The 20,153-nt window shown below is 37.5% G+C and overlaps 1 protein-coding gene across 3 annotated transcripts in view; it reads right to left on the bottom strand.

The window, feature by feature from the left end:
* ALDH1L2 (aldehyde dehydrogenase 1 family member L2) overlaps nt 1-20,153 on the bottom strand; it is a 34,402-nt gene that overhangs the window by 10,831 nt on the left and 3,418 nt on the right. The window contains exons 2-14 of one of the 3 annotated variants that reach the window (XM_027449553.3): nt 17,409-17,550; nt 15,029-15,088; nt 14,854-14,951; nt 12,638-12,803; nt 11,638-11,739; nt 9,698-9,787; nt 7,933-8,067; nt 7,447-7,572; nt 5,962-6,053; nt 5,677-5,824; nt 4,836-4,955; nt 3,575-3,702; nt 345-495 (exon numbers count right to left, since the gene is read on the bottom strand). In XM_027449553.3, the coding sequence (XP_027305354.1) occupies nt 345-495; nt 3,575-3,702; nt 4,836-4,955; nt 5,677-5,824; nt 5,962-6,053; nt 7,447-7,572; nt 7,933-8,067; nt 9,698-9,787; nt 11,638-11,739; nt 12,638-12,803; nt 14,854-14,951; nt 15,029-15,088; nt 17,409-17,429 (1,437 nt within the window). In that variant the 5' untranslated portion in view covers nt 17,430-17,550. Of the gene's footprint in view, nt 1-344; nt 496-3,574; nt 3,703-4,835; nt 4,956-5,676; nt 5,825-5,961; nt 6,054-7,446; nt 7,573-7,932; nt 8,068-9,697; nt 9,788-11,637; nt 11,740-12,637; nt 12,804-14,853; nt 15,089-17,408; nt 17,551-20,153 lie in introns of all 3 variants that reach the window. The other 2 variants (XM_027449546.3, XM_072038430.1) reach the window with 2 other exon arrangements.

Raw genomic sequence — 20,153 nt, 5'->3', positions numbered from 1 at the left:
AATTTAGCAGCGTTGGCCAGGACGTAACAGAGCACGAGGCATGACTGGACCACAACAATATTCTGTTCCATGGATAATAAGAACTGACTAAGCATGCATATCCTCTGACATCTCAAGTAATTTCTTAGATATTTGGAGTCAGACTTTAAATCCATGTTCTCCAATTGGAAGCAGACACTGCTTTTTTATTGTCAGGAACATCCACTGTAGGTAAAATTCTAATTTTGTTTGATTTTTCTATTCTTTGATTACTTTGCTAACACTGCTTTTTGGCACTGTGCCAGCAGAAAAAAAATGCATAGAGAAGTACTGTTATTGGTCATTTCCTTTACACATTCACTTGCCTGAATTTTGTCACACCATCCAGCAAAGTATCTGAATGTTTGCACAGACATTCCAATATGGGTCTTCAAAGCTAAAGTGTAGACTGCTCCTGAATCAATAGACTCTATGGTTGCTAACTCTTCTTGATGTTCTTCCATCAGGTCTGCAAGTCTGTAATCAAAACATTACAAATGCACGTCAAAGAGAAGTGACTTCTAATTATTGAGAGCATAAAATGGTATTTTGTGTGGCAAAGAACTGTAACTAAAATAGCATTACCACTGAATCTGGAAGTGCAGCATTGCAGCCACTGCTCATTAATGTCAGCAAGAGCTTGAGCAATTGTTTGTTCAAGTCTGCAAACGTCTTAACGTGGACTGCAGTATACACTGGATTAAGACTAGATCTGTGAAAACTTCACCTGGTCATTCAATTATGGTTTTGCAATTGACATTAGAAAAATTGCTCTCTCTCTGTTGTACTACAAGGAGCCAATTATAAAAAATCAGACCTGTAAGTCAGAAAACAAATGCACAGTAATGTAAGAAATGTCAAGTAATCAAAAGTACTGAGAAGGGCTAGTTAGTTAAGACTTGGGAAACCTAGCATCATAACACTGCTTCATATTGTCTGAACTTGGACCAATTGCTTAAGTGTTAGATGCTTCAAAGGCACATGGGTGTCCAAAGATACAGATCCTAAGCTGTAACACAAATTGAATTTTATATGCATTGGTACATTTGAAAAATCCGTCTCAGGGTCTCCTTAGACCTCAAGTTCTCCATCTGTTAGATTTGTGAAGCAAGACGGTGGGGTGTAAGTAAGACTGTGAGTAGTCTGTAATCTGTGAGTATCTGTGGTAAATGCTGTTGAATTAACAGTAGCAGCAGAAGTATCTCTTCTGTGGTCCCCTGCTCACGCAGAAAGGTACATTTGCATGAAGGAATTTTTGCATCCAGGTCTTACGTCTCATATAAAAGTAAAATAGGTGTGGCAAGGTTTTTCTTAAGCTTCTGTCTGTTTTGGTACTCAGGTGTATAAACAATGCTCTCACGTGATTTTAAGAGGTTAACTAGGTGCATTTTAGATCCTGTAAAGAGCATTTGAAACTGGGTGTGGAAACTATTTTTTCCATTATGTCATTTCTGCACACTTAAAACATTTTCAGAGATGTAGAAAAATGCCCTTCAATACCTTTTTAAATTGTATTTTCAAGAGTCAGCTACAGGTCAGGGCATAAGCAGCACTGTGCAAAAGAACAGGTATGGCATGTCAGGCACAAAGGAGGAAGTTCCATTTACTGCATGCCTCATATCTTCTATTAATGATTCCCTAGGACAAAGTAGCAGAGCTAGAGGCTTTAAAGGTATAAACCTCTCCAGTCTGGCACTCAAAAGCTCAAGAGGAAGAAAGGGCCTTGTTTGAATTAAGGTGGACTGGAGAGAGACTTCATTCATACTGGGAATGATTTGCAACATAAATATTCTGGTATACCTATCCTGGAGAGCCAGTCACCTAAGCAGAGAACAGTTTAATCCAGGAATAACCAGTGAAGGGGAGTTACCTTTTCAATATGCCTAACCAACATAGCTCTGCTTGCAGGTCTTTCAGGTGTAGAACGCAGAACAGTAGTCCTAAGATATTCGAGGTTTATCTCCAGGGCAGAGTTACCCTGGGTTTTCAAGCACTCTACATTCCTAGCACAATTTAAATCCAAGTTTGTGCATGTTTTGAACTTTGTACACTTTTGAAAGTTTTAATTGTTAGTTGTGGTGTTTAATTTTAATCTGAGTTTTTAATATTAGTTTTGATTTTATTTTTCTGTTGTGATTTTTTTTTTTCAGTTTTGCAGGCCTTTTTTTTTTTTTTTTACTTTATGAGACAAACAGCATTTTCAACATTGCTTTCATTCTGTATTGCTAAGATGCCTGCAATGTATTGTAAAGCATATTAAATACTTTTTTATTTCTCAGTTACACCTATTTGGCACATAACCTCCTGGCACAAGGTAATACAGGCTTAATAAATACAGCAGTGCATATGGGCATACTATGCAATATTACATTTTTTGAAAGGAAAAAAAAATCCCTCTCTTCGCTACAGATGAACATGCAGTTTTTTCAGCCCAGTTGACTTGGCCAGGACATCCAGTACTAATGTTGACAGGCCTGCAGGCTACAGCCTGCAGAAGAAAGATGTTCAATAGATGTTCAACACAGAACCTACTTCTTCATGAGTTCTTTGGTGTAGGAAGTTTCAACTCTGTTCAAGATCCTACCTTCCTTAAAGCCTACTGCTATGTCAAGTACAATAACTAAGCTATCTGCCCCATGAATAAGAACAGAATATGCCAAATACATTTATTTCTCTGTGCTGAGAATTTATTTTTCATCATCACATTAGCTAACTGTGGACCTGTGGCAATCTGCTTGTTCACTCATCTGTACTCTACTTACTCATCCATTCATGTGTACTGAAATTGAAAAAAGGACACCGAAAGCAGTAAAAACACTTCATATAGCTCCACAAAAGAGGCTGTCTTTATAGGGAAGCTCTGAAGCTTCTAGTTAGGTCAAGTTTGCAAGACAGTCCCCTACCAGTGCTTGCTCTCTGGCATCAGAAGTGTCATGCTGCATATGGAGAATCTTCAGTAACTGGGTTTTAATTAGCTGCCTCTAGTGTTGCCCTTGGAGTATCTAGCTAGTATGATTGTCCCGTCCTTCCAAGATCACCTCTTGCCCTTCAAGGATCAGAAACCATCACTAAAATACCATTCATGCAGCATAATCTCTGTCTTCTGAAATAACAACACAGACAAAAGGAGAACCAGACATTCTCTAGGGCTGACACAGTGAAGCAAATTCAAATGAGAACTGAGCTGGAAGCCTCTCAGCTAAAAGTGGGATTCAGCTTACAGTGTTTCTGCACTGTGCAATTCTTCCAAAACAGACCATAAAACATCTGCTAGGGTGGGTCTGTAGCAGGTTAAGAAGTATGCTGGTTTATGTACATGGAAAATCTAACATCAGTTACAGTCAGTTGCAAAATTAGTGGCAGTGTGGCTGTGTGGTTACTGTAGTTGGTGCAAACACAGGTACTGAAGTAAACTAGGCGACAAAAAGATAACTAGTCTGGTAATTACGGGATTAAGAATATCCATCAAGTTCAGAAAATCTGTAACAATTCTTCAGAGGAATAAAACAACATGATTTTAAAAAACGAAACAAACACAAAACTGCTCTTTACATACCTGTACATGAGTCGCCCTCTCTCCCTTGCATTCATTCTTCCCCATTCACCATTTTCAAATGCCTCTTTTGCTGCTGCCACTGCTTTGTCAACATCAGCGAATGAAGCAGAAGATACACTGGCTATTATCTGTCAAAAAGTAGCGATGTGTTAGCTCAGACTGAAAGGCTACTACGCTGTGTGCAAGTTTTTCTTCCTAAACTTCTTGATAGGGTATAAGCAAATAATCAATATTGTCAAGCCTACCATTTGTCATGGGTGAATCATGCTGCAAGAAGTTCAGACACAGCTGACACTGGCTGAATTTCACAGAATTGTCTAGGTTGGAAGAGACCTCAAGATCATCGAGTCAGATGGAGTCAATAAAACAGAATCAATAAGATGGAGTCAAAGTGACCTCAAGATCATCGAGTCAATTTGGAGGACAATGCAGGGACTCTGATTCCTACATCTTTCTTCACATCAAGACACATTGTCTCACTGATATATGCACAGTATTTTATGACAATGGTATCAAGTATACATTGCAAATCCTAACACAGAATTGCTATTATTTTTAGTCCTTTCCATTATGGAATTAAAAGAAAAGTACCAGAATCTGGCTTCTGATGACAGTGACATTTGTGGTATTGATTTCAGCAGAATTCAGTTACTCCAGAATTAAGTGGCATACAAGGGCATCAGCAGCGCTTATTTATAATTCTGAGTCACTCAACCAATATTCAGTGTTTTTGAGAGGACGAAGTGGAACTGTATTTTCCTCTTGAGAAGTCATCTTTCTAACTGGGAATTTAGTGGGATATTTTAAAGTCACATTTGCCCTAAGACATCAGCCTTGTAAATAAAAGTAAAACAAAAACTGCTGATGACTGACAAAAACTATATACAGTATCCTAAATAAAATACTTCTTTAGCAAGTAAACTTCAGCAATTTTTGTTTGCAAAGTTAAACAAGAATGTAAACGAGGTAAACCATAGAGCTGGGCAGGGAGGCTGACATACTAGTTGAAGTGGAATTGGGTTATTTTTAATGTGCAACTTGATTGAAATGCAAAAACTGTAGAATATACAAATTGAGAAGTAAACTGAAATTTAAAATGATTTCTAGAGGTTCTTTAATGTATTTATGGTTTTGAACTTGGCAATGTTTGGTATTTCAGATTTTTTGTAGGCAAAGAAATTGAAATAAACTGGTATTGATGTTATAATTGATATTATTGATATTGATAGTATAATTGATATTATACTTAAAAATTACTTACTGATCCATCTGTTGGATTTATGGTGTCATATGTTTTTCCATCATCAGCATTTATAAATTGACCATTTATAAAACACTGGTATGGCATATTCACAGTCATGTTGTTTACATTTTTTGAAACCTAAGAGCAAAATGAATAAGATATTAATTTGACTTTTTAATAATTAAGATTTTAATGTAGCTTAACAAGCTTTTGGTTTGTACAGCCAACATCCACCCACATTTTAGGATGTATATATGGCTGTTAGGAATGACCAAAAAAGTAAAATAAAATTGAAATCATATTCTCCATTAACACAAACGCCCATACTCAGAGACAGTGAAGCAGATTTCCATAATTTTTATCACTGGATCTCTATGGCTAAACCCTGGTTAAGGCTGGTCCCGGTGGACTTGAAATGAACATGTAATTCCCAAATTCAAGTATTTCTGCCTTGTTTAATGATGTCATGAAACACACTAACCTCTCTTCACACAAAGTTTTCAATCAACACTTAGGAAAAAAACCTAGCACAGTTTGCCTCAGGACTGCAGAAGGTCTAGAACCATTCTGACTGAGGCATACTGGCAGGACAGAGCAGGGGAGGCAGGAATATCTGCACATGTGAGAGCTACTGTAATGTGCGTTCTTGATCTCAGTTTGTATAATATTGTAAATGATGTTACATACATACTTCCACTCCAAAATGTAAATACATAAAACTTGGGGGGGAAAAAAGTTACAAATAATTTGCATGACCAAATACTTGTATTTCCACCAGCAACAAACAGTCTAGGAAAATGCATTGTCTATCTTTCCAAAAAACGAGAGTAAGCAATGACAGCAAAATAAAAGGTCTTACATAATCAATGACCAACTCTTCTTCTTTGTCCTCTCCTCTGAGTTTTCTGACAGCCATCTGAACAAAGTCTGCAAACTTAGTGGCCATATACACGTCTTCATTCTGTAGCTGAAGCCCACTATATTTCTGTTTGATTTCTTCTAGCATTCTGAAGATTTAAAAAAAAAATAATAAGTAGAATTACAAACGGAAGAATTATTGAGATAAACAAACCATTGTAAGTTAACACTGTTTCCATTAACTTTTGCTTCAAAATGTTGTAGTTTTGAGTAGGTTTTTTTTTACCTGACAACATGCATAGAGGATGCTCCAGATTTGAAGAAGTCTGTGGAATCCTCAATTACAGCAATATTGCTCAGAATTCCTTTCCAAATGGCCTAATAATATACAAAAAATGTGGAGATAATGATGAACAATCCTCTGATTGCAAGAAGTATTTATCAAGCAGTATTTTATAAGGTATCCATGCATACAAAGTATATTATTTCATAGGATTATAAAACAGAAAAAACATTTTAAGAGGATTTGGAACTTTCTATAGATCTCATGTTAGCCAATAACATAATTATCACATACAAAAAAATTGTTTCTTCCACAATAATTTCACCTAATCAAGCACACAACCTGAATGGTACAATGTTAATAATTTTCAGGCCAATTTTTAAGGCCTTTATTCTCCAAATATATTCCTGCTGCATTATGGAATGTGCTGTCAACAGAGGTTGGGATAGCCTGGAGAACTTTGTGACTGGATGGTGGCAGCTGAGCAGAGCTGAGAAGTAGTTTAAGCTGAATGCATCAGATAGACATTTCTGCTAATGTGAAAGGTGAAATAACTGGTAGAATGAAATTTCAATAAATTATAATCAGGCTTCAGAGTCAGCAGCTCATGTCATGAACTGAAGAGTTCATCTTTCTTTTAGCTGTTTTCTCAGTCAATAGCTCCAGGCAGCATTTTAGTTGCTGGCAAGCACGTTCAAGGTAATCTTGGAGAAGCAGTTTAAAACATCAGTGCATCAAGCTGCTTGACTTGTGCCAAAAGTTACTGGCTCTGTAGCTGAGCTAGCGGAAGGGGAGACATCTGTGATTCAGTTGCTCTGGCACGAAACCCAAACTAATCACCAACATGGCTTCAATCTAAGCACATGACACTCATTACAGAGGGGAAGACTATGGAAGACGACAGCAAGGTGCCTCTTGCCTTGAGAGATTTCTGTCCCAGCTGCCCCATTGCCACATCCCTCTGCAAGGTAGCCTCTTGTGTGTGGTTGTGGCAGAAGACAACACAAAGGCAGAGATAGAAAACTGCTGCTTTTCTCTCTCAGACTGCTGTTCCAAGACTCTCTGGAGCTTGTCCACAAGAACCATTCAGACTGCATCCAAGTGAGTGCTACCACAGTGAAGAAAGAATCTCAGAACTATGAAGGTCTAGAAAATCTCACTGTTGTGAGACAAATGTCCTTTTGTTTCTCCTCACTCTACACTCACTCCCACCTTCATCATTCACAAACATTTACTATCACTGACCCTGTGATCACTGTCTTTGTACCACTTGTATCTGAAAGAAAATTTGATAGGGTTATGTTTAAATTTTTGTATATTCTAGTGAATTCTCACATCTATCAGAATTAATTTCAATAACTAAAAATTTGACCCCATACTCTTCAAAAAACAATTTTCGTGGTGAAATAAAAGCCATGCCTTCCTTATAATGAGTACACAATGCTTTTGTCTGAAGTAATATACTACTAAAACAGTTTATTGAATTACCCTAATATCTTCTGCCATCTTTTTTTCCTCTTCTGTAAGTTCCAGGGCAGTTGTTTCATCAGCAGAGAAATATTTAGATGCAGGGATCATTTTTCCATCCTCAAACTGTAGATTTCGCACTAGTACCTGAAAAATGAGGGGATATGACTTTAAATTATCTGGGAGGTAATACATCATTGTGTGGAGAGTTTTTAGTTACTGATATGGTCATGGAAATAGTAAAATAAATGGCTTGTATGAAAGCTGCAATGATACAGGTAATTTGACAGGTCATTCCTACTTGTCTTCAGATTCTTCCCTAGCATTAATACATTTTAATCCATTGAAAATGAACATGGATTTAGTTTGAAGCAAAACATGAATGTCTTTTCTATAAAGATGTCTTTTCTATGCAGCTCAATTTGTATAGCACAACAATTCCACACTACCTGCACTTCTTGCTAATTTATTCCATCCATACTCATGTTTGCCAGGGTGAGCACTTACCATCTTCCCATCATTACCAAAAATGACCAGGCCATTCTTGGTTACAAGTCCAGGTCTTGAAGCACCTTTTATTGTCAACTCTTGCCCAGCAGGCACCGAAGCATCAAGTAATGATGATCCATAAAAAGTAACCACCTAAAAAGAAATTGATTTAAAAGTACATAGAAATATTGACATAAAAGAAATTGATATAGAAGATACAGAAAAGAAAATTGATACAGAAAAGAAATTGACATAAAAGTACATACATTTTAAACATGCTTTAAAATCCTAATGAAGAAGTGATACTTTTTGGAAGCTTTAATATAATGTAAAGTAATAAAATATAAGTAACTACACATGGAAAGCATGATATAATATTATTTCTGTTATTCCTGCAGCCCAGGACATGTAAAACTTTGCAAGCTGTCTAAACCTGCAAAGCTACTTAGCTTTAACGTTGTGCAAGACTAAATCAATGCAGAAAGTGAAGCAATTTTTGTCAGCACATGTCCAAAGTGAGAGACCAGCAGAAGCCTGGCTGTGAGTGGTGGAGTCCTGATCTGCCTCCAGGCTGGAAATGCTGAATGCTGCCTCTCATTTAGCCTCTTCTGCTCTTTCTGGGCTCTCAGATCAGTCCCTCAATATTAGGGCAGAGCCAGGCTTTTGGAGCAGACTAGCAGCATCTGGCTAACAAATTTTGGACATCATACACAGGAAATGTGACTTTAAAATATTTTATGCAAGTAAAATGCGGATCAAATGTGTAATGGTTTTAAAATACAGAATAGAATCATAGAATTACATAATGTCTTGGGTTGGAAGGGACCTTAAAGATCATCCATTTCCAACCCCCCTGCCATGGGCAGGGATGCTACCCAATAAATCGAGTTGCCCAGGGCCTCATCCAACCTGGCCTTGAATACCTCCAGGGATGGGGCATCCATAGCTTATCTGGGCAGCCAGTTCCAGTGCCTCACCACCCTCTGAGTGAAGAATTTCCTCATAACCTCTAATCTAAATCTCATCTCTTTTAGCTTAAAACCCTTCCACCCTCTCCTGTCATTATCTAACTGAGCAAAAAGTTGTTCTCCATCTTTTCTATAAGCCCCCTTTAAGTGCTGCAAATCTGCAACATGAAAAAGAAGTAGTTGTTTTGGGATTACAGAATCACAGAATCACAGAATTTCTAGGTTGGAAGAGACCTCAAGATCATCGAGTCCAACCTCTAACCTAACACTAACAGTCCCCACTAAACCATATCCCTAAGCTCTACATCTAAACGTCTTTTGAAGACTTCCAGGGATGGTGATTAAATTAGATAAATTTATTTCTGCAATAATTCTAGTATTCTTAGGACCAAATCTGTTTAAAAAATACTTCTTTTTGTTGTTGTTTTTATTTCAGTTGCTCAGTGTTTCATTCTGCTGTTATACTGTGATGTTGCCTACTGTACAGCATGGGTTTCTTTACACTGTAATGCATACCTACTTCCATGAATGACTGGCACTGTTTGATTCTGCCCTTGCTTTTCACTGCTTTGTACCATTCATACTGTTTTTCAGATACTGCTCTTATCCTTCTTTTAAAAACACCTATCACAAAAATGTTACCTACTGTGATCTGTATATTTGTTTATGTGCTTGTTCTAGATATATACAAAATATACAATCACCAAATGAGAGCTACTCTAACATAACTCAAATTTGTATTCACCTGTATGCAGACACTTTTAGCTTTTGTAATAAATAAGTCACAAATAGAGTACTGAATTTACAGAGCTTACCTGGCCATCTACTGTTGCCCATGCTCCAGGTACTTTATCATGCCCTCGGATCCAGTTGTGCAAAGCTGCTGCAGGTTGATCCCAGGAGATCTAGGAAGTCAAGACATGTCAGTTAATTCTTCTTTGTTTAGTTATAAATCAAGTTACTAAGGCTTTCCAAGCTACAAATGCCCCCCACCCTCACCTCTTTCTTTCAACTGTTAAGAACACAGAAAGGGTGTGGGCTAATACAGGAAGATCAAAGAACTCCACATGGCTTATCATCAAAGACCTATCAAGTAAGATGCTCTTTCTAACACTTCTCTGCTCTGTGCAGCCTTTATCTTTCCACAGATTCTCCTTCTCACGCTAGTGTAATGAAAACATAACTCTTGCTACTAGGTATTCATTCATAAATAATTAAAATTATGATTAACAAATTTACTAAACACAGTATAAATATAAATAGCATATGTCAGGGTAACACCTTTTGCTGAACATGATCTATTTATTGCTTGGTTCTTAAGTTCTTTAAAAACTTTTATTAAAATACTGACTAATCATTTACTGACCCTTTATAAATTGTTTCATAAATGGAATCTCTACTAAAAGTTGCCGTTTGTAAAGAATGTCATATATACTTTAAATGTAACACTAGTGAAAATGTATTGCTTTATCTTTGCAAGTACTATTGGTATATGCATGAAATTAATTAAATAAAGTAATAGAATATCTATTAAATAACAAATCTCAAGTGTCCTTCCTAGTTAAAACACAAGGAGTATTCAGAAGCAAGCTAAAAGCCAATGAGAATAGTTTTCCAAACAGAACGTTAAGCTAGTTCAATCCAGGGGAGTTTCTTATATACTATATTTAAGGGATGAATGCAGCAATTGAATAATAGATACAATTTAAATAGATACATTAAAAAGTACAAGGCACTATAAATCTTTGAATTCACTGAAGTTTTGCATATACTGTTCACATTTGTTAGGTCCTCGTTCTCATTATTTCCTGTAATTTAAATAATGACATGAACGTTCCCCTTGGTCAGCTCCTTTTCATTGACATTTTAGAATAGCTGGGAGTCAAAAGCAGTAACCTCATCAGGTGTTCTGCTAGTTCCTATGTACAGGGTCAGTATGTGTATGGACACCCCAAAATTTTGGTCCATAACTGTTACATAAGGTCAGAACACTTAAAAATATCCATGTGGAAAGCTATTTGTGTCTAAGCTAAGTCAGGAATTGTGATATGATAAAAAAGCATTAAAATTTCAGGTGAAAAGGAGTATATTCACCATGGACAAGACTGAAATTGTTGGTAACATTTTTTTTTCTTTTTTTTTCTTTTAAACTTCTTCAATGGTCTAGAAAAGGAAAAGAGGGTATTACAGGCAGCATTCCCTATCATTTTATGGTGGCCTTCCCAACCACAAAGACTCAGCTAATGCAGTAGGGATAATTATATAGTATATGTTGTTGCCCATGCTCCAGGACATGGGCATTATTATTATTATTATCATTATTATTAGTGTTGTTTGTTTATAAGACCTCCTTGCTTATTTGTTTTTCTGGTAGGTGCCAACACTTATTTTTCCTTACATCAAACCTATTTCTGGCAGAGAATATAGCATGGATTGTTGGTAAACAAACTATCTCCATTCATTGCTGTATTTAGAAGTATGGCAATGTTTTAAGAAGTCACTGAAGGTGCAGCTGCTATCTAGCTATTTGTAGATGATCTGAAGTAGGTCACCAAGTTTCTATATATATGTAACTGCTGGCAGGCAATATGAGCTTAACCTGGGGCTTCATCTCAGAAATATGAGATGAGGAAACAACTGAGTTAAAGCCTATATTAATTTCATGTCACTAGTATTGAAATATAAATTAGAAACAACTTTTCTAGAGATAGGCAGTAGATAGGCAGTAGATAACCACAGCATTATTTAACACTACCTCTGCATTTTCCTTTTTCTGGATCCCTTCATATGTCGCCCCTTCTTCAGGCTGAGGTATACGAGGTGCCTTACCATCAGCAATTAGATCTACAGCTTCCACCTAAGTAAAAAAGTAACAAACTTAAAGTTAGCTTGGTTTCCCGTTTTGAACTCAGTCATACTTGAGACTGACTGCAGAAGACTGTCTTCCACAAGAACAGGTTTCTTTACAAAACTTGGATTTTCCAAAATCCAGGGAACCTATACTGCACTGATTAACATACATACATGTACATACTTCAACTTCTTTGACCAAAAAAAATAGCTTTAGAAATTTGATTGGAGTGCCTAGTTACCATGTGAATTGCAGCTGCCTAAATTCTGCAGGACCAGAACTTAGCTAAGGACAGAATGAGGTTCTGTATGTTTGCATTCATCTCTTTCCTTTTTCTTTCTGCAGAAAGATATTTCACTACATTAAAGTAGAGAGAGAGGAAAACAAAACAAAACAAAACACCTCTAATGATCCATGCTGAGTATTTTTATGCATTTTCTTTTCTTCATTTTAAAGCAAAGCAAAACAAAACAAACCAGAAAAAAGGACAGGTATACAAAGCCCAAAGCAAGTCCACCAAGAATGTGAAGTTTAAACACCATCCTTCTTTTTTCTTCAGCCTCACCCCTAACTTTCTGTTCTCTCTAAGCCTGTAAAAATTTTGACCTTGTAAAAACATTCAAGTCTGTGGGAGAGCTACACTCGAGACAAATCTGACCTATTGCCTTCTGCAGAAACAGGATATGCTCTGCCCACTGCCAGCAACAAATATTCTTAGGCCACCTCCTCAGCTGTTGTGAAGCAGCAGAACTCCTCTGAGCTCTAAAATTCATCTGAACACCACAACCTGTCTTACCAAATTTATGCATTTTGTACTTCCTCTTCCTTTCTTTTTCTTTTCAAACTCCAGCAGATGCTACTCTTTTCATTTTAAAGTGTTGATATTTAATACAGGTAATCATACCATAGCCTTTACGCCCTCTGGGAAGAGAAACCGGTTATACAGATCATCCACAGTATCGTTTTGGCCAACATCACATTCTCGCTGCAGAAGTATTGGTCCAGTGTCCAAACCATCATCAGCCCAGAAAATTGTAAATCCTGCTTTCTTATCTCCTTGAATTAAAGTCCTGGAGGTAAAAGAAACCTTACAGTAAATACAGGTAGTATGAAAGCAGTCAGGGATATCCATCCTTTTGTTACATTTTCACTTGTTTTATGCAGAAAATAAAATTCCAACAGTATTTACCCCCATTGTCATTGCTCATTTCACAGCCAAGTACCCAAAGTTTTGATACTGTTGATGTGTATTTCCCCAAAGTGACATAAGAAAGGCTACAACTGAATCCAGAGCATTTATCACACAGCTCATTGTGCTATTTATTTTAAGTGGATTATCAGTGATAAGACACGTAGAGCAACAGGTATGCAATGGTCGTGACACAGTTTGAAAGATGGAACGATCTAGACAATGTATTTTCTAAATAATTCCTAATTGTTTACAGTAACTAGCTAAGCTTCAAAGCTTATCTGTAGGTCAGCAAGGGAAGCACAGCTGTCCCACAGCTGAAAAAGAGCTAAAGTGAGAGTGGAAAATGATGGATGCTTAAGAAAGCAGGAATGTTTAAGAACTGTTTAAGGAAAAGTCAATGGGGGAATTTATGTCCAGACAGATTCTCAGCTGGTGTGCATGAACATAGCACTGCTCATACCGCAGACCTATGCTGATTTTCATCAGCTCAGGATCTCTCTGAACTTGAAGGGAATTTCAGCTACATAGAATTTTGAGTTTTCTGTTGGAGCTGCAGGTGCCTCAGAATGATGGAATATCGAATCAAAGTGCTTAAGCAAGCAACCAGAAGTGAAGAGCTACAACTTTTCTGCATGCTTTTAATGATATGTATGCATGCAAACACCAATGCCATACTCTGTAAGACATATATAATATAAATATTCCCTTGGCAGTCCATGTTGTGACAGGATCATTCAAGATCTGGCTTATACACATGAAAATTCACAACATAAACACTGAAAACTACGTCATTAAAAGGAAAAAAAACATGCATTTGAGTAAAAGAATAAAAAAACCTCTGAATACAGTTGGAGAACTTAGCAGTTACATCAAAAACGAAAATTTGCAAAAACTTGGGTAGTCTGTGTGAGATCTTTCACACATTTAAGCAGCATCTCATCTGTTTTATATTATCTAAGAACACAGAAAGAGTACCCTGGTGAGAAGTACATGTCCTCAGCATTGCACTGAGGAAGAAGAAAGTACTGTGGGCAAATGCTGCTGGTGCTGAGTAGACAACAGGATGAAAATTACGGTGAGCTCCTTCCTCTGTGCACCATGTCCCTCTGAAAATAGTTGCTCATAACAAAGTGGCAGGAGGTGGAAAAGGCTGTAACTGATGGAGTGAAGAACCCTCAGTGGCTTAGGACCTTTGTTTGTGGCTGGTGTCCCTTAGTCATGCCTAATTCCCACTGTTCCCCAATACATCTTTAAATAATCACCATGCCACCTGCACAGTTATTTTTAATTTGTTTCTTCATACTTAGACAATATCTTATTGAATTTAAACATTATGATAGGGACATTTCTGTTGTCACAGGAGTGCTAGACCTGAATCCACCGTGTTCATTATTGCAGGGTAGTTCTTTCATAATAACGTTTCGAATCCAGCTTTGTGCATTGCTCAGGATGATAGCAGGATAAGCTTTTCTTCTTGTTGATTCTTTTCTCTCTCTCTCTCTTTTTTTTTTTTTTTTTTTGTGTGTGTGTGTGTGTGTGTGCATGTGTGTGTGTGTGAAATCTGAAGCTCTGTATCATGCCCTGTAGACAGTTATCTAGTGTTTGTCTGAAGGGGACAAACTGTAAGGGTACTGTCCTGCCTATGGAAACTACATGCTGATGATTTACCTATGCGAGTAAAATATATGAACGGACAGATCACATCACCGATCTTCCCAGAATAACAGCTGCACTTGCAGTGGAAATCATGCTGAATCTCAGGTATGAAGAGCAATTCATGATCCAAATACTCAGCTGCTTCAGAGAACTTGCTTCAGAGCAGTTGCAAGTCAACAGAAATGTGTCAGCAATTACATGAGTAATGGGTCTGGCCCAACATCCCACCAGGACATACACATAGTTTTGATGAACAGCATGCAAAAACTTACCAGTTGATTGCAGAAGCTCCTCGATGCCGTGGTAGGATGGATGGATGGTAAATAATTGAGCCATGTTTTGGGCAGTCGATAACATCCATAGGGATGAACTGTGTACAGAATGGAAGGACATTTAGCTCTGCTCCAACGGATTTGTAGGCTGCAACTACTTCCTGGATAGGCTTGCCTTTAGCTCTCCATCTGGGAAACTTAAAAACAGGAGTGCCATCCTTCTCTGCTGCCAATGCTGAGGGACAAGAATATTTTTTTGTTAATTCACATTTTTTTGTTAAAAGCTCAAATTCAAATGAGATATGACAAGACAACTCAGATCATGAAATGTAATACGTAGAGCCCTTTGTACTGTTCTGTATGGTGTTTAAAGAAAACTTTGTCCTTGAATGTTAATTATATTATTAGTTCTATTATTAGTTCTATATGTTAGTTCTATTATTAACATTCAAGCATTAATTCAAGTATTAATTCTGTCACTGATTCTCATTCCTACAGCTTGTGTTCTTCTCAACTTTTAAGTTCATTCTTATGGCCTGGCTCATAAGTACCAAGGAAAACAGAAAAGAATGATGAATGCTATTGACTATTAAGCAATGACACTTCATTTCTTGTCCTATAATTACATTTACCAGTAACTGGTTTAGTTTAGCAGAGCTCAAGTTTACATTTAAGCAATTTGTATGTGAATATTACTCCATGCTCATCTCAGTAGCATCTTGCCATGTGACTCAGATATTAACAGATGCTAGTGGCCTTCACTTATTTCTTCAAAATTCTGTTTACCGGTGATTTCTGGATCTGTTTCCATTTATCTGTGTGACACACAGCTACACTCAAAATTTGGCTGAAGGCTGAGAAAAAGCAACTGCATTAATTGCAGAGAGAATTTTTAGGTGTTTTATAAATTCCATTGTGCATTTGCTTCACAACCTATCTACTGGACGACAGTAGAGTCCAACTCTACTGCTGTTGAGTTGGATGTGTAATTGAAAGAAAAGGGAAGACAAGAAGAGGTGTGGACAATTTACCTAATTTAATTTATATTTCTAAACACATTTTTGTACTTCCTTCCTCTTTTTTGTATCTGAAATTGAATCTTGAGTTTGACCTGAAGCATCTTTAGCCAACCAACTTAGGTCTTAAGTAAATACTTAAGTATCATTCCATACTGTGCATTGGAAGTTAGCATGCACTGCAATTACTTTTAGAAATAAAAATCATAGCTGACTGAGGATATAGAATCATTAGCCAATTTCACGTGAGTCTTCAGCTGTTTGGATCATCAGGAAGTAAAAAGCAACAAAACATTAGGAGAGCAATAAACATTCCACAGCTTAGTTAAAATGGCCATGACTGAAATCAGTGGAAGAGTTGCTGTGTTCCATCTGCTAGTTTAACTATATAGTAATAGTTCGTGTAACACAACCAAGTATTACAGTATGCCTCCAGAGCTGGATGGTTAAATTGTCTTTTTCTAAATTAATACCTCCTGTAATTCTTCCAGTGTGTGATTAACTCTTTTAAAGAGGCGGGGTTACAGAATGTAATAAACTTGAGAACTATGTGCTAGTTTGGGAGTGCCATAGCCCAAGTAAGCAAAATTTATGTTTAATTCTTCCCTTATAAGAGTTGTGTAAAAACATGTCAGGACCCGACCAAAATAAAAAAAAAAAAAGCAGAAGAAATGCTTGAGACAGCTCATGGAATGTAATTTTAATTTCTGATTATCCAGAAAGGTAAATTCTTTTCTGGCACTTACATTTGCTAATCCTATTAACTCACCATTTTCATGGCACTGAAAAATAAGAGAAAGTTACAATTCAGATAGTGGCTCCAAAGAAGCTTCTTCATCACACTACGTTCTGTTGCACAAGTATGGTTCTGAATACCTGCCTGGCAACTGTTTGTTTAGGAGGTCCAGAAAATCATTATTCATCTTAGCATTGTAAAAAGGGAGAGCAAAGCCTCTTCTACTCTTTCAGTGGTTTTCCATAGTCCAGGTGGAAGAGAAATAGGCTCTGCAGGTACACTGCCGCACACAAGCTTGTCAGAAAGGGCAGAAAGCCAGGGATAAACAGTCTTGGCTCCATGCCTTGAGTGTCCCAGACAGCACCATGAAACGGGTGACAGACTTTTGTGCTTGAGTACAGGCTCAGCAGCTATTTGCTGCTTCTCCAGAAAAGAGAACAAGCCTGGAGCTAATACAGCCTATCGGACTGTTCCTTGAACCTGCTTTTACATATTTTGCATAGTGTTAAGATACAGATCTAGTTCAAGATGATTACCTTTAAGACACACGGATTAATTTGTTTTCTTAATATCACAACGTATGGCCCTGCATGGCTAGAAAAAAATTTTAAATAGTGATTTAATTAACAAGGTCAAACTGGTTCTGGGACTTGTGTTTTCATTTAAGCATAGTTCTTGTGCTGAATTCAGTGTAATAAAGGCAAAATATGCAAGTAATTCCCATATAGACATGACCTTCTCACGAAAAGGCAGGTTTGTTATGTATGTATGTATGTTAGCATTTAGATTAAGGTTACACTTACCCAAAGGATCAGCTTGTCCATTCTTGTCAGGCACTGTGAATACTCCCACAACTTTATGGCCTTCTTTTCTCAGCTTGTTATAAACTTCTTGTCCAAAAATGCTTTGACCTATAAGGGCTAGCTTTAGCTTATTCTGATAAGCCTGATCAAAAGAATTAAAACAAACCAATTATAGGATGCAAATTATAGATGTTGTTTCTTATATTTCTCTCTTGCTCTTTTTTGATCAACATTCATTTTGATTTAAATGCAACAATCTTTTTACCTCAAATGCCTTTGGAGGAAAAAAAATCAACTTTTTTCCTATTGTTAACCTATCAGAAATAAATAAATGAGAACACACTGAGCATAAAAGTGTCAGTTGATATTGTCACTGATGTTTATATTGGTTTCCCATAATTTTTATTAGACAAACTCACTTCACTCTATAAGAGGCATAACAGGCTCTATGACCTTGTTCCTAGTCATAACTAACATGATATGAAATACAAAAATATTTTTGAAACAGGTACATACAACAGTTTTTCTAGGCATAATTTAGGTGTCTGGAACATGCCCTCTAAATCTATATAATTAGATGGCGGCATATAATTTGTGGTTAATATAAATACACAAAGAAGACAAGCTTGCATTGTTCCTGCCAAGTTAAAAGCAGTGATCATCCATTTGATCCTCCTACACAGAAATACCACTAAATACGAGGTTCCCTTGCTGGACTTCCCCTGACTTCTGTGTTTGCTCATCAGTACGCTGGATACATGCTTTTACACTTCTTTAGACTGAGTAGGTGCCAATAACTGCCCCATGTTCTGATTTTTAGGATAGTTAGAATCACAACGCTACTATAATACCAGATAATCACCTACTGCTATTTTATCTAAGCTCTTCACACTCTGAGAAAAGTGCTAATTCCCTTAGACTCCCCAAAATCTAAAGAATTGTCTTTTGCAGGACTCCAGCTTTGAGGAAACTCTAATTTTAATCCTTCCTTTTCAAGGAAACACCAGATGAAGCACAGCGTACATTTTCTGGGCTCAATGTAGCCCCTGTGTGAACAGGGAAGGTGGGGAGAACCCAGCTTCAGTGAATGCACCTCAACTTTGAAACTGTTCCAAGACCAATTGAGTTTTATTGTGAACACTACAAATACATTGATGCTCTTCAACATACTCCAACATCTCACAGAATCATCTAGGTCGGAAAAGGCCTTCAAGGTCATCAAGTCCTATCATCAACCTGACCTATTAAGTTCCATCACTGAACCATGTCCCTCAGTGCCTTTGTGTTCCTCTTTTGTCCTACCTCTAGCCCCTTGCCCCTAACACCTCTATCCCAGAAGTATTATTCCTGTGGCTTCAAGGTGAACTGTATTAGGGTATGGAGACAGATGGTCAGTGGCCTGACAAACTGTGGCTAATTCATAACTGGATATATTCACAGATCTGGTTCATTGCAACACCACAAGCCCTGATGGATGTCCAGGAGGGGCGCAGGAATGAACATGGTGTGGAACTGCCCTTGCAAGCACTGCCTTTGCATTTTTCATCAGCCATGACTGAAACCTTTGAAAACAAATGTAATGGCAGACCTGGTCATGAAGGAAAGCTCTGCACACAACAAACAAAAAATCTGCCTTCCATCAGCTGCATCAGATGGAAACTATTCCTAGATTTGGACCACTAAAAGGCCTCCTCTCAGGAAGCCTGAATGAAGGACAGAGTATAAATCCACATCCCCACCTTCATCCTTAATTTCGTCTTTCCCAACTGAACTTTATCCTGAATGACCCATTACGTGCCATGAGCACAGAGCGATACATAGGAATCGAGGCGCTGTCTGAGTGTCTTGACCACCGGTATTTGTTCTATGTGTCAGCACTTGCAGGTTTTTCTCCTGCCTCCTCTCTTCCCTTTCTTACAGAGGCTGGGACATAAGGATGGCTTGGGGAAGTGGGTTATTAATCGGACACCAGGTGATCTGCACTGCCCATCAGATCAAATGACAAATTCTGTGACAAACAGAAATGTCCTGAAAAACAGGTTACTCAAAACCACAATCCATTTCAATGCAATTCATTTCACAGTTGAAACATTATGGATGAATTCTGCCATTTTCACGTTACAGTTCAGTTGTGCAGATGGCCTCAGGGAAAGGACATAACAAAATGGTAGGCTCCACAACAGGAATATTGAAGCTTGCTTGTTATTTTATGCATACCATTTTTATATAAACCAGTAGGAAATAACTATTTGTCTCCAGAGGCAGTGTTTTTCCTCAGAATGAAGCTGCATAGTAAAACCATCCCTGTGTTACAGCATTAGTCAGCATGCCTGCAACTGCAGCAGTAATAAATAGTTGCAAAGGTGGACATAACTTGGGCTGTCGGAAAATCAGATTTTTACAGCTGGCTGGTAAACGTCCTCTGTGAGACTGGTAATGACAATATTCCCAACCAACACTGCACTGTTGGCAGTAATGCCTAAAATACATCCAGTAGTTTGTGGACAATAGCAAAGACAAGTCCTGGATCTGAATTACAGTGAGCACAAGTTATCTTTGCAGTGTTTATCTAGTGAGGCCCAGTGGATGCAGATAGACTGTATTCCCAATGCTCTGTGACCAGTATATTTACTTTTACAGCAGAAACTCTGCTGCATTAAAAAAATTAGTCATCAGATTTTCTTAATTGTTTAATTATTTTAAGTATAGCAGGCAAGCTGGGGAAAGATTAACCTGCCAGCTCAC

Source organism: Anas platyrhynchos, chromosome 1, assembly GCF_047663525.1.
Source record: "Anas platyrhynchos isolate ZD024472 breed Pekin duck chromosome 1, IASCAAS_PekinDuck_T2T, whole genome shotgun sequence".
Taxonomy (NCBI): Eukaryota; Metazoa; Chordata; class Aves; order Anseriformes; family Anatidae; genus Anas; species Anas platyrhynchos.
This window is presented reverse-complemented; position numbering and strand designations above follow the sequence as displayed.